Here is a 13,313-nt window from a genome sequence, read left to right on the forward strand (position 1 = left end):
TCTTCATTTTGCTGGGAAAGTACTACTTTTCCAAGCTACTTAAAGAGTAATGAACATTCTTATAAGGATACCATTTTTATATTTCTATAGGGCTACTCACAAACTCCTGACTAGAGCAAGAGTCAAGCTCATATAAGTAATATCTGCTGTCCTTTATGTACATGGCTCAGTGGAAGAGTGCTTGCCTCATGTATATACACAGAGAATAAAAGAATGTAGGTGATCATTTACAAATTCCAAAGGCAGAAACAAAAGCCATTCATGAAGACTAAATTCCTGTGACATCTGAAGATAAAATAAAAATCTAAAGGAAAAAACCATAATTTCTATACTTTGGTTGATAATACTTTTATATTTGTTATTTGTGCACGTATGTATTTATTATCTATTGTATGCACATACAAAAGCATGCTAAAGCTTGCATATAGATGCCAAAAAACAACTTTGTAGGGTTGTTTTCTCCTTCTACCATGTGAGTTCTAGGAATTGAATAATCCGTGGGTCACCAGGCTTGGCAGCAAGCACTTTAATTGCTGAGCCATCTTGCAAGTCCAATTAGTAAATTTTGATACAATGTTGCCAAGTTGAAAACACATTTTAATTAAAAAGGAATCTGACTGGCAAAGATACATTAACAAGGCACAGTTAACTTTAGTCAGCATTAAGACATTTGTCTGACATTTAAGAGTTAAGGATTCTTCTTATATATAGAAACACATCAAAAAGAGCTGTTTACCTACCTCCACGAGAGGCAAGGACATTACCATCATAGGAAAAAGCCACACAAGAAGTATCTGTGCCAGGGTCATGAGCCTGTTTATAGTGGAATTTGGGATGAACCTGCAAGTAAACACAAGTAAGGTGTAAGCCACTCTTACATTCAAATAAGACAAATTTTGTGCAAAAGAACATTTGATTTTATCATTCAGACAATTATAGACATCTTAGGTAAAATACTAATCTCACCTGATTACAATCTTGTTCCTTTAAAAAAAAATGGAAGACTTTAACAAAATTTACTTACAACAACAAAGAAGTCCTAGCAGAGGACATTTTTTAGTAAGGCCTGAGTAATATAAAATAACAACTATTTTTGTATTTGCTTCTAAAGCTATCGGGATCATGTCCCCACTTTATCTAAAAGACAAAATTGGTCATATTCTTTACTTGATACAAAATGCTCATTTTATTATTAGTATAGTCCAGACACGGTACGCAGCTATGAACACAGCTGTGGCCCTTTAGCTAGCTAATGTGCCTATTCATTGTGGATGGTGGTGATCATAGCGATAATGATGACAGTCGCTCTTACATAATGCTTAGTCTATTCTAGGCACTGTGTCTTTTGCTTACTTCACCTATTTGAACCTCACATTCACTAACTGTATCTTCAATAACCCTATCTCCAAATAAGGTCATTGTGAGAAGGCAGCGATGAAGGTGATGCTTCTACCCCCAAAAGACAGTGATTGCTAGCAAACACCACCAAGTAGGCAAGAGTAGACTCTCACAGCCTTCTGGTAACTACAATGTCTTCCACGGAGTCTTAAACATATCAATTTCTGAACTTCTCAATCTTGGAAGCATTTCATTTTGGCATCAACGATGACTTTGCATGCAATAGCTTCTAGAGTCCAGTGTCTGTCTCTTGATATGTATCAAGAAGGACAGCTCTCAGCCAGACATGATGACTCATGTCTGTACCCCCAGTATTTGTGAGGCTGAGGTAAGAGAACTGCCATGATCTCAAAGATAGCCTGGATAGTGAAGTCTAGCCTAGAAGAGTGAGACCCTGCTGGGGGGTGGGGGAATTCAAAGAACAAAAAGCTCTCGAAGTGATGGAAATAAACAGGAGCCATGAATTTTAAGTGGAGAAATCTAACTAAATTATAGAAATGAAATAGAAAAAAACATTACAGAATGTGGTTCTAGAGCCAAGCTGGTTTGCTAAAACTTAGGGCTTACTAACCTTAAATATGAACCTGGTTAGAATACTTCTTCTACTTACCAGTTTATTGATCTTTAAAATACCTTCACACACCATTCACCCCATCTCATAAAGAGACCAAGTTATACTGAACCTACAATCTCCCTGCCTTGTGTGAGAACCACAAGCTTAAGAAGGCTGATTTCTCAGAAAGACGATAAAATACAATTATGTTGCCTAAATGCAGACTCTGGGAGTAAGAGGAGGCAAGCACTCAGTTGTTCCACCAAAGAGGCTTACTAATATGTGACTGATTCCTAACCCTAAATAAGTAGCAAATCTGTTTTCAATCTTTTTTTTTTAAGTTTATTAAATTATGAAAGTTTTCATTTCCGCCCCTCCTCCCAACACCCTCCCCCTCCCCCCACCCCCTCCTCCTCCCTCTTCATCCCTAAGAGCAGTCAGGGCTTCCAGCCCTGTGGGAAGTTCAAGTTCCTCCCCACTCCTTCCAGGTCCCTGAAGGTGAGTATCCGAACAGACTGGGTCAAACAATCCAATATTTCCAATCACGTCTGAGTTGTCCTAGTACAGTTTAGGTACAGAAAGAAGCTAGGCATTGGGTAGCTCTCTGACTGCTACAGATATCACTAGAAGTGGACTAAGTAGAACAATCCTCATCTGTGCGCAGTGGCGGGAAGAAACACTGCTGGCTTTATGACTTCTGCCATTCCCATCAGACATGGCTGTGCAGAAAGGTTTTGTGGCAGCTCTTATCTATAGACCAGGACTAGTCAGATGTAAGTTAATAATGTCCACAAAAATCATGGGGCCAGAATTCATAAAAGCCAGCTTTAAGTGTTTAATTGCTTGTAACAAGGAGCTACGATCATAATGGCTAGAAAAAAAAACAGAGCAATCCAAGGGGCTTAGATGCACAGGGAGCACATGGCAAAGACAACATGGTATTCTTAGGTACCAAATAATAAGCAGTAGGCAATAATACCACTTAATATTTATAATTAAGAAGAGAAATGAAAAGAAGAGCAGTTACCCCAATAATAAGTAATGGTTCTTTGCTCTGTTTCCATATTGGAACCAATTTTCAGATCAATTGCTTGCTAACAAGAGAAGCAGTCTGATCCCTAAGAATTGTCACTGCAATTCACTGGGATAGGTATATTCTGATTTAATTTTTCTAATTCTTTCACAAAGGGATTGCTGACTGCTATAGAGTTAATCAAATAGTAACTATAGTCACTATAGTGAGAACATATTAATGTTTGCTCAGGGTGACTTAGGCTCAGGACTTCTCACTAGCCTGGCCAAGCTTTCCTAGAATTCTACTGGAGTTTCACATTTTTCCTACTCTTCATTTCCCCTCCCTTCCAGAGTTTTTCCTAAGGGCCTGCATCACCACCTGTACTTGGAAACTATCAGCCTCTTTCAGCTCCCTTTTCACACACACCCCCCACTGGCATTTTAGCAATAGATTTCTGAAATGTCTAACACTACCTTGGCATCTGCTATCCATAGAACCCCTAATATGTACAGACGTTAGGAAGCAAGACAAGCAACGGTCAGTAAAGGCATGTATGCACTGTTTTGCTTACTTTTGGAGCCCAGTCAATGAGCAAGAAAACATCATTAGTTTCCTAGATGATCAGAGACGTGTGCTCAATTAACCCCTTAAGACAGCAGTTCTCAACCTGTGGGTCACGGCCCCTTTGGGGTTGACAGACCCTTTCACAAGGGTTTCATACCAGGTATCCTGCATATCAAATATTTGCATTATGATTCATAACAATAGAAAAATTACAGTCATGAAGTAGCAATGAAAATAACAGGGCTCACCAAAACATGAGGAACGATATTACAGGGTTGCAGCATTAGGAAGGTTGAGAACCACTGCCTTAATATTAATAGGCATGTAGGTAAGGGGTCCAGATGAGTAAGCCATCCTAAACCACCTAGCACTGATTTATTCTCTAGTTAACCACAGGTGCAATACACAGCCCACCAGAAATCAGTCATGCTGGTCCAGACAAGAAGTATTATATGGTGTCACACAATTTTCTCAGAATTCTTTTTCTCTATTTAACATTTTGCCAAACAGTATTCATCATGAAATAGTCCTATCTCCTTTCAGTTCAAGTTAGTTGGACTTTACCATGTCTCACACTTTAAACAAATCATGGCACCTTTCTATGGTTTGTTTTGTGTCTACCTGCGGAAGTAAGGATTCACTCTAGCAATGCTTGCAATCCTGGCCATGGCTAGCTTCATATATGCACTGTCTCTAGGAAGTTATAGTTTGTGTCCAATGAATTATAGTCATTTCTTTTATTCACTCTTTGATAACAAGCAACACAATGCAATATGAATGATAAAAAAAAATAAGAAAAGAGACTGTTTAGAGAGAGCTCATCCTTGGTGGACACAGAAGGATTGGCCTTATGGTGCTTTTCTTCATGGTACAAGATAAACCCTTCCCCATTTTTCTGACATTTTCTTTCAAGTAGGTCAGGGGTCAATTATTTCTTTCCCAGGCATGCATGTGAACCCCGAGAAGCCCAATGAGACTCTTAGAATACAGTATGTTATTGCACATCACAGTGCTTACATTCGTAGAGCAAACAAATTTGTGAGCACATGAACTTTTGAGCATGGAAACAATACACTCCTTTGTACCTTCACAGTTGTCCCGGTTTCTAGTTCTTCAGATAAGGATGGCTATGTTCAAAACCATGATGCTTTCTCTGTCTATTTTCCCTTCTGCTTTAGTTACTTATTACTGTGACCACATATCTAATAAGAAGTAACTTAGGCAAGGGAGGATTCATCTTGGCTCATAATTTGAGACTATAGTCCATCATAGCAAGGAAACCCATGGCAACAGAAGCAGCTCACAGATGTGGCTCTAGGAGTTTGCTCACATTTGGGAGGATTAGGATAGGAAAAAGGGCAATGCCAGTGCCCAGAGGATTTATCCTTTTTAACCTTTCATCCAATCTTATGCGCACATTCAGTCTCTGTTAACCCTATCTGGAAAGGCCCTCCCTCTGAGACACTCCAAAAACGTGCCTCACTAATGTTTCCTAATTCAATCAATCAAGAATGAAACAGAGATCAAACCTTCCCTCTTTCCATTCATCACTCCCCTTTTCTTTCTTTTAAAGATAAAAGACAGTAACAGGGCTACAGAGATGATGCAAGGGTTAAAAGTGATTTCTGTTGAAATATAAGGAGGGAACTTTGGATTCCAGTATCCACATAAATGCCAGGTACTGTCCCTTGAATGACTGTAACCCAATAATGGAGGCGGCAGAGACAGGAAAACCCCTGGAGCTCACTGGATACCCTCCTCTGGCTGCTAGGCATGCACAAGTGTACACAGTTATGTACATATCACACACAAACACACACACACGAGAGAGAGAGAGAGAGAGAGAGAGAGAGAGAGAGACCCAATAGTCCATCATTCCCCATAGTGTAAAATAAAATAATGAAAAATTTAGGATCCATATTTACATGCAATAACATTTACTGAGGGTCCTTTGTACATACAGCAAAGAAGAAATAAAGAGAGGACATGAGATTTTCTTGAAATGATGGGGCAGTTGTGAAAGGGGAAACCACGTATGACTCTGCACTACTCTTTCATAAAGCATTTACTACAGTTCTAAGTCCATCATTGTATCAGGTATGGTGGGTAACCAAGTGCTTAAGCACTGGCACGGAGCCACTGACAAGGAGCTCATATATGACAGAGAACAAGAATGTATTCATGAGTAGGGTTGCATTCCCCAGTGGGTTCTCTATTCTCAAGATTCACTATTATAACCACTGTTATAACTATTATAACCCCACAGAAAACAACTATGACTCAGCATTTATTTTTCATCTGTGCTTGGCAAAGGGACAGTCGAGCCTTCATTCACAAGCAGACTATGTCGCAATTATCCTGTTCGGTCATCTCAGACCAGGTGACTGCAGGGTATGACTACCTAGGGCTCTATCTGGTGGCCAGCTGGAAGCTGCAACTGCGGGAGAAAGCTCAGTCACTGAGATATGTGAGTCACAGGCAGAAGATGACGCCAGTGCTCTGGAATCTTCTGGCTCCCTGTGTGCTTGCAACTTGAAATTCAAGGTGTTTACTTTAGTCTATAAAACAAACACCTTATGGCCAGGGCAGAAGTTACCTTCACATTAATCTCCCCTCTTATAAACCCTAGCTGAGATCAGTTGGTATACCAGTTAGGTACTCTAGATTTATGTTTCAGAAATGTGGTTGGGGAAAAAAAAAGCCCAACAAAGGATTTGTACTTTTAAATTTTTAAGACAGCATGAACTAAAACAGCTTGTCTTTTCTTGGACTTTGAGACTCTGTTTTATAATCTTGAGACATCATATAGAGTCATTTAAAGTTGGGGATAATGTCTGATTAGATTATTTAAATATCTCACATGTTTTGCTGTTTTGATTTTAAGCAAATATAATTTTTATTAGAAAGAAATGGGGTAACCAATATAGAATTTCACAATCTTCTATAGTCTCCAAATGAGGACATCACCTAAATCACCAAGAGGAATGATTTAGAAAAGCCCTTCCAGAGACAGCCCAAGCACAGGGTTTCCCAGACAATGTTTTGTGTAATATCATCATATCGGAGGGCCACAGCCAAGTAAGCCTGGGAAACTGGAGTTTATTTGCATACCATGGCCTTGTCTTGAAGATTCACAATACACATCAGTATATTAAAAACCAGAGTCTTTTAAGTAATCGTCCTGGAATAAATCAACCCCTTTAACATTTCCCAAAGTTTATTTGACTATGGAACTATTTTTTTAGATAACATATACCAGCATAGGCTGAACTAGTGTTCTTGGTCTTAAGTGGAAAAACATGCATCTTAAACAAGGGTCAGCAAACTTTTCTGGAAAGGACCAACTAGTAACTATTTTAATCTACGAAGACTACAGATAATTGTCACAACCATTTGTAACTATTTTAATCTACGAAGACTACAGATAATTGTCACAACCATTTGCTTCTGCTGAATAGCATGGACAGACACAATACATGGACAAATGGACACCAACGTGTGTCAAAAAACAGAAAACCCACAAAACAGTATCCACAACAGGAGATGGCAAACTATATTTGGCCCCAGACAAGCTGATTTGTTGATTAGAAAAAACATAATCCTTAAGGAAAAGCCCTCTGCTTACTAAATCATTGCTAAGTCAAATGAAGGCTTCCTTATAATTTAAAAATAATCTTAATTTATTATACTGGTGGATGCAATAATAACAAAATTATGATGATAATAAAAACAGCAATTACATTTAATGAATATGTTGGTACTTGGGCCAGCAACACTGCATTTTCTAGTTTCATCCTTCATCCTGTCTGAATTACACACAATTTTCTCATTTCACCAACAAGACAACTTACCCATCCACAAATGACAAGAAACTGTCAGAGCAAAAGTCGAATACTGACTCTGGCTCCAGAAAATATACCATGCACTCAAATAAGTGCTTTTTGAAAGGTTACCATGTTTCTTTGAGTATGTATGGGACAGTACAATGGGACCAGCCCCCAGTGAATCCAGTTACCTTATAGCCCTAAGGCAAGTAAGGTAACAAGAGATAGATAACATAAACTAACTGCTCCTCCTTCAAACTAAGTAATACATCACTTTACACCATTATAGATTTATCAGTCTAAGACAGAAACTACCTGTCTTTTGTCCAAACACAGACAATAAAACAAACAAGAACAAAAGCAGCCACTTGTTCCCTCCATCTTTCCCAGTCAGTGGGAGCTAGATATAGTAATAGTAGCTAGTTGACTGCAGAGGTCTTTTGTGAGCTACACACTGGCATCTACTAAACCTGTTACTGCACTGTCTCATCAGTGCTGTCAGTGCTATCATCACTGACTTCCAGAGGGCAATGGCTGCATAATAAGGCAGGGCTAGCTGTCCAGGCTCAGGAGGTGTTCAGACTCCTCCCGACACTCAGCTGACTAAAGAGGACCTAGACGCTCATGCAGCATCCCACTGCTCCCTTCCAAGGCTACTTCTCACTCAGAACAAGGAAACTGGTAGTGAGACTAGGGAAGTGCAGAGAGCAGAGGGTGGCACAGCAGCTGAGCACCACACCCCCTCTTAGAAAGCCGTAAAACTACCACCCACAGTTCTAATTTGTTCCGCAAGCAAGCAGCAAGCAGCGTTTTCTGAAGATCACAGGAAGTCTCTGAAGTAACTGAAAATTTGGTAAATAACAGAAAAGTAAGGTTGGCAATGAGGAAATCCCATCATGTTGGATATTTATTAATTTTTCTCCTCCAGCTATTCAGTTTCGGGGTAACATAGGGTGGGAATTTAGATTATCTACTTCTCATAACTATAAATGTGAACATAAGTGTGGCTCCCAATTCAGCTCTTTAATTGAAGGGGAACTTGAAAACCACCATGCCAGTGCCGGAAGCACAGTGCCATGGAATGACCTGCCTAGACAGGAGGGAAAGCCCGTCGGTGCCCCCTTTGAAGTCCAGCTGCCTGAGATTCACTGGCAGCCGACCTTCAAAGAGAGCCGATGCTTCCTTCCCTCAGCCTGGCCGCCAAGCTTCCCGGGCAGCTGGGCGACTTAGCCACTCTCTACCCAGCTGTCTGTGAACTCTGGCAGTCAGTTCAAGTGAGGAATAGTAAGGTGGTGGGGAAGTGAGGGCGGGAGAAGAAAGAGGGAGGGCGGGTGGCCGGCCCAGTGGCGCCAGGCAAAGGAGGATGCTGGGGTTTCCTGGGAGTCGGTCTTACCAAAGTCAGTCAAAAGACCAAGCTACAGTGGAGCACAGTCCAGCTCCACTAGGAAGCAACCTGCCAGGGACCAGAGAGATTTCAAATCTGCATTCTCGCCAACACTAACTAAAACTTAAGTGAGCCCTTCGTAAGATGGTCCAGTCTCTGCAGAAAACAGTCTGCTCTTGACACAGGGATGCACAGAGTCAAGGCAGAAGCCCATCATCAAAGATGTACAGTCCTTTCCTGATTCTGAGTTTCCAGCAGTATGAAGTCACTACTTCTTGAGGGCTTTGAGGGGCTGTTTGTCAACTGTGTTGTGACAACTCTTGGTTTCTCTGGCATTCGAAAGTTGGAACAACCTTTTTATGTCTTTGCAACAGTTGCCTGGGGCAGGTTGGCGTCTTTAACATAAATAAAGCCAGTACACAATGCTGTTTATCCTTGGGGACTACCTTCTGGACGTGAAGAAGTATTATCAGCTACAGGTACAAAATGGATACAGGAAAAAAAAAACCTTCTAAAGAGGTCTAAGCAAGAACAAAACTCTGAACTTGGTAAAGTAGGAGATCATCAAAATGACTCAAAGAGAGATGAAAGGGAAGAAAGAACTGGAGGCCACGGCAAAGACTGAAGAATAAGATATGCATTTTAGAGTTCTCTGCAAGCTAGAGACAAATAAAGGGGACTTAAAAATTAGGGGAAAGCTGGTCATAACTTCTATGAAATATTGTCTCTAATTTAATAGAATTTGAGTAGAAAAGAAATACAAGGATGAGCTGCCACTGTACACTATGACAAAATGAACCCAAATATTCAGCTAGATTAGTTAGTTAAGTTACCAGCTACAAAATCTTCCCTGCTGAAAACTATGACCAAGCAACCAGCTTTCAGTTTGTCATACAGTACAATCTATGCCTAATGGACACCGTTACCACTGCAGTATAACAGTGATGGCTTGGGAAGGCAGGAAAGAAGAGCCAGGTCAAGTCTGAAAAGCACACTTAGTCATGATCTGTTCCCCTTCTTCTCCTTATAGAGAGTAATTGACAGGGAGTAGAGAGGTGGAAAACCGGACAAGAGTCAAGCAAAATTGGCGGGGGGGGGGGGATTTGAGATTCATCATGATAGAGTTCACTGAGTAAGGAAAAAGAGAGGAACGAGCAAGATGAGGAGGATGAAAAGGAACATATATGGGAAGTCTGGAATGGCATTAGCCTGTAAAACTGGGGTTTCTCAAGTTCTGCTTACAGCCAGGGCATAGGAGCTAAGAAACCACATTATAGAGTTTCAGAGTAAAACACAGAAAATAATTGCTTAAAAAGATTAATGTAAAAGTCAAATCATCTTTACCTTATCTCTAGAGTGTTCCAGAGTTAAAGGAGTCAAGTGAGCATTTTTGCCCCAAACACTGAAGTTGTGGTTAGTGCAATATAATTTCAATTTAGTAGCTCTAATAAAAACTTAAAACTCCCACCTTTTAAATGTACAGTTTGCTAAAGAAAATGCCCCTGTAAGAACTAAAAATTAGAATACCAATATTTTTTTTATTCTAAGCATTGCATTAATCTACTTGATAAAAAGCAGTTCTAGGGGTGGGAGAGATGGCTCAGAGGTTAAGAAAACTGACAGTTCTTCCAGAGGTCCTGAGTTCAATTTCCAGTAACCACATGGAGGCTCACAGCCATCTGTAAAAAGATCTGATGCCCTCTTCTGGGTCTGCAGGGACAATTAATAAATAAATCTTTTTTTAAAAGGCAGTTCTACTTTCATGGACTTAAGAAACTGATTTGCGAATCTGGAGCAGTAGCTCAGCAGTTAGGAGCACTGGCTGCCCTTGCAGAAAGCCCAGGTTCACTTCTCAGTACCCATATGGCAGCTAACCCTAGTTCAGGAATTCGGGCTTCTGTGGTCATCAGGCAAACATGTGGCACACACATATATGTAAGCAAAATACCCATACATACAAAGTAAAATAAAAAATAAATTTAAAAAGCAAAAGAAAGTGATTTGAAACAAAATGTTTAGTTCCTTGCATACTAGGTCCTTGGCATCATGAGAAAGGAGACAAAAATCTAACATCTGCTTTTAGAGAAAAATAAACTCTAATTATTTCCTAAGTGTTTTAATAATATCTTTTCATTGTTAAAAACGCCTTACAAGAAACCACAGCAAATCAAAATGCTGAGTTGTGAAGCCCTACCCCAATGGACACATCTACAAAACACTTCAACATTAGAAAGAACTACAGGCTACTGAGGAGGGCTGGGAGCACTTATCCAGGCAAGGGTACACTAATTGTCCAGTGCCAAATAGCCAGCCCTGAAAACATAAGTCACATATGGACTGAGCTGGACATATTTAAAAATAAATAAGTGCATAAATATACATAGACACATGCAGTAGCAATGAAAAAAAGAGGCTATGGATAGGAATGAGCCTGGAGGGAGTAGATGGGAGAGTTCAGAGAGCGGAAAGGAAAGGGAGAAATGTTGTAATTATATTATAATCTCAAAAATAAAAAGCAAAAATGAGATATAAGAAAAGAGGGGGGCCACATTCAGAGAATCCGGTTTGATCACATGCTCGTTCAGTCCCAGTCCAGCTGGCCTTGGTGAGCTCTCATTCGATCAGTCCCCTTGTATCAGTGGGTGAACGCACCCTTCGCAGTCCTGACTTCCAGTGCTCCAATGTGGGTCTCTGTCTCTATCTCCATCCATCGTCGGATGAAGGCCCCCTCTGATCCTGCCTTCCTTGCTCACATTCTCCCTCCTTCTGCTTCTCATTTGGACCTAGGGAGTTAAGTCCAGTGTTCCAATATGTGTCTCTGTCTCTATCTCCATCTATTGTCAGATGAAGGTTCTATGGTGATATGCAAAATATTCATCAGTATGGTTATGGGCCAAGGCCAGTTCAGGCACCCTCTCCTCCGCTGCCCAGAGTACAATCTGGGGACCTCTCCTTGGGCCTGGGAACCCCTCTCGAATCAAGTCTTTTGCAAACCCTAAAATGGCTCCCTTAGTTGAGATATAAACTTCCCTGCTCCCATAACCATCTTTCCTCCCTCCCCCCCATTCCCCCAAGTCATCCCCAGTTCTCCCCCTCTCCCCTCTCCCTAACCATCTCCCCTTACTTCCACCCCCCAACCCCCGTGCACCCAAGTTTGCCTGGTAATCTTGCCTACTTCTAATATCCAGGATAACTGTATGATTTTCTTCAGGTTCACCTTCTTATTTAGCTTCTCTAGGATCACAAATTATAGACTCAAAGACCTTTAACTATGGCTAGAATCCACTTATGAGTGAGTACATACCATATTCCTCTTTTTGGGTCTGTGTTACCTCACTCAGTAAAGCGTTTTCTATTTCCATCCATTTGCATGCAAAATTCAAGATGTCATTGTTTTTTACCGCTGAGTAAAACTCTAATGTGTATATGTTCCACACCTTTTTTAACCATTCTTCTATTGAGGGGCACCTAGGTTGTTTCCATGTTCTGGCTACTACAAATAGTGCTGCTATGAACATAGTTGCTGACTGAGCCCCCAAGGTCCAAATGAAGACTGAGAAGCCATTGACAATGGCACTGGGTCTTGTTTAGTCTGCATGGACTGGCTTTTTGGGATCCTGGCCTGTTTGGATGCTCACCTTCCTGGACCTAGAGGGAGGGGGGAGGAATTTGGATTTCCCACAGGGCAGGAAACCCTGACTGCTCTTAGGAATGGTGAGGGAGGAGGAGAGGGAGTGGTGGGAGTGGGAGGGTATTGGGAGGAGGGGAGGAAGTGGAAAGAGTGTTTTCGGATACTTGAATAAACAAGTCTAACGGGAAAAAAAATGTAATTCTGGAGGAAAAAAAAGATATCACTGCAACCTTTTCCTGTCTACAACAAGATATTATTTAAAATAAAAGTTTCATTTGAAAAAAAAAAAGAAAAGAGGGGGGAATTCTAAAATTTAAAACAATCCTATGATCATCCTTATGATCAGTCCAAACCACAAAAAAACCCTGAAAAACAAAAATAAAATTATACTCTCATATAGTTTTTAATTCCATGAAGAGAAAATATAGAAGAAAAATGTGGGAATCTGTAATAAGCAGCAGACATGGGGTCCAGGTTCTTTCAAGAACTAAGAGGAAGACTTCCCTTATTTACACACAGCAAGCTAGGACTGGAGGAAAAGAGGGAATATGCTGCAACACAAATAAAACTGTCTTCATCCGAAGTCAAATCATCCTTTTCCAGCCAGGCATAACAGTGTCTTAATCCCAGCACTCACACTATATTTTGAGAATAGCCACAGATCAATCTTTATTAGGGATTCACAGTCAGTATCTAAATGAAAATCTCTTCAACCTCTACCACCTCAGCTTGTCTCCTCATCTTTAGCTTAGAAGACAGTTACTTTCTGCTGCCTCTACACACTTAGAGTAAGGACTGCTTTGGGCAACAGAAAGAAAAGAAAAGAGAAATAAATACTTTCATAATTATATTTTAGATTTTGACATTTTTCTGAGGAATTGATAAAATTATAGACATAAAACCAGTAGAGAAACAGCTGACATGCTTAAGCCATCAAACAGGCT

At 40.4% G+C, this 13,313-nt stretch overlaps 1 protein-coding gene across 1 annotated transcript in view; it reads right to left on the reverse strand.

Moving 5' to 3' along the window:
• The window catches only part of Wdr70 (WD repeat domain 70), a 213,957-nt gene that overhangs the window by 36,354 nt on the left and 164,290 nt on the right, over positions 1-13,313 (reverse strand). Inside the window, exon 11 of the mRNA XM_048428883.3 lies at positions 741-840. Within this exon, the coding sequence (XP_048284840.3) occupies positions 741-840 (100 nt within the window). The remainder of the gene's footprint in view (positions 1-740; positions 841-13,313) is intronic.

This window comes from Myodes glareolus, chromosome 15 (assembly GCF_982192425.1).
Source record: "Myodes glareolus chromosome 15, mMyoGla1.1, whole genome shotgun sequence".
In the NCBI taxonomy this organism is placed as follows: Eukaryota; Metazoa; Chordata; class Mammalia; order Rodentia; family Cricetidae; genus Myodes; species Myodes glareolus.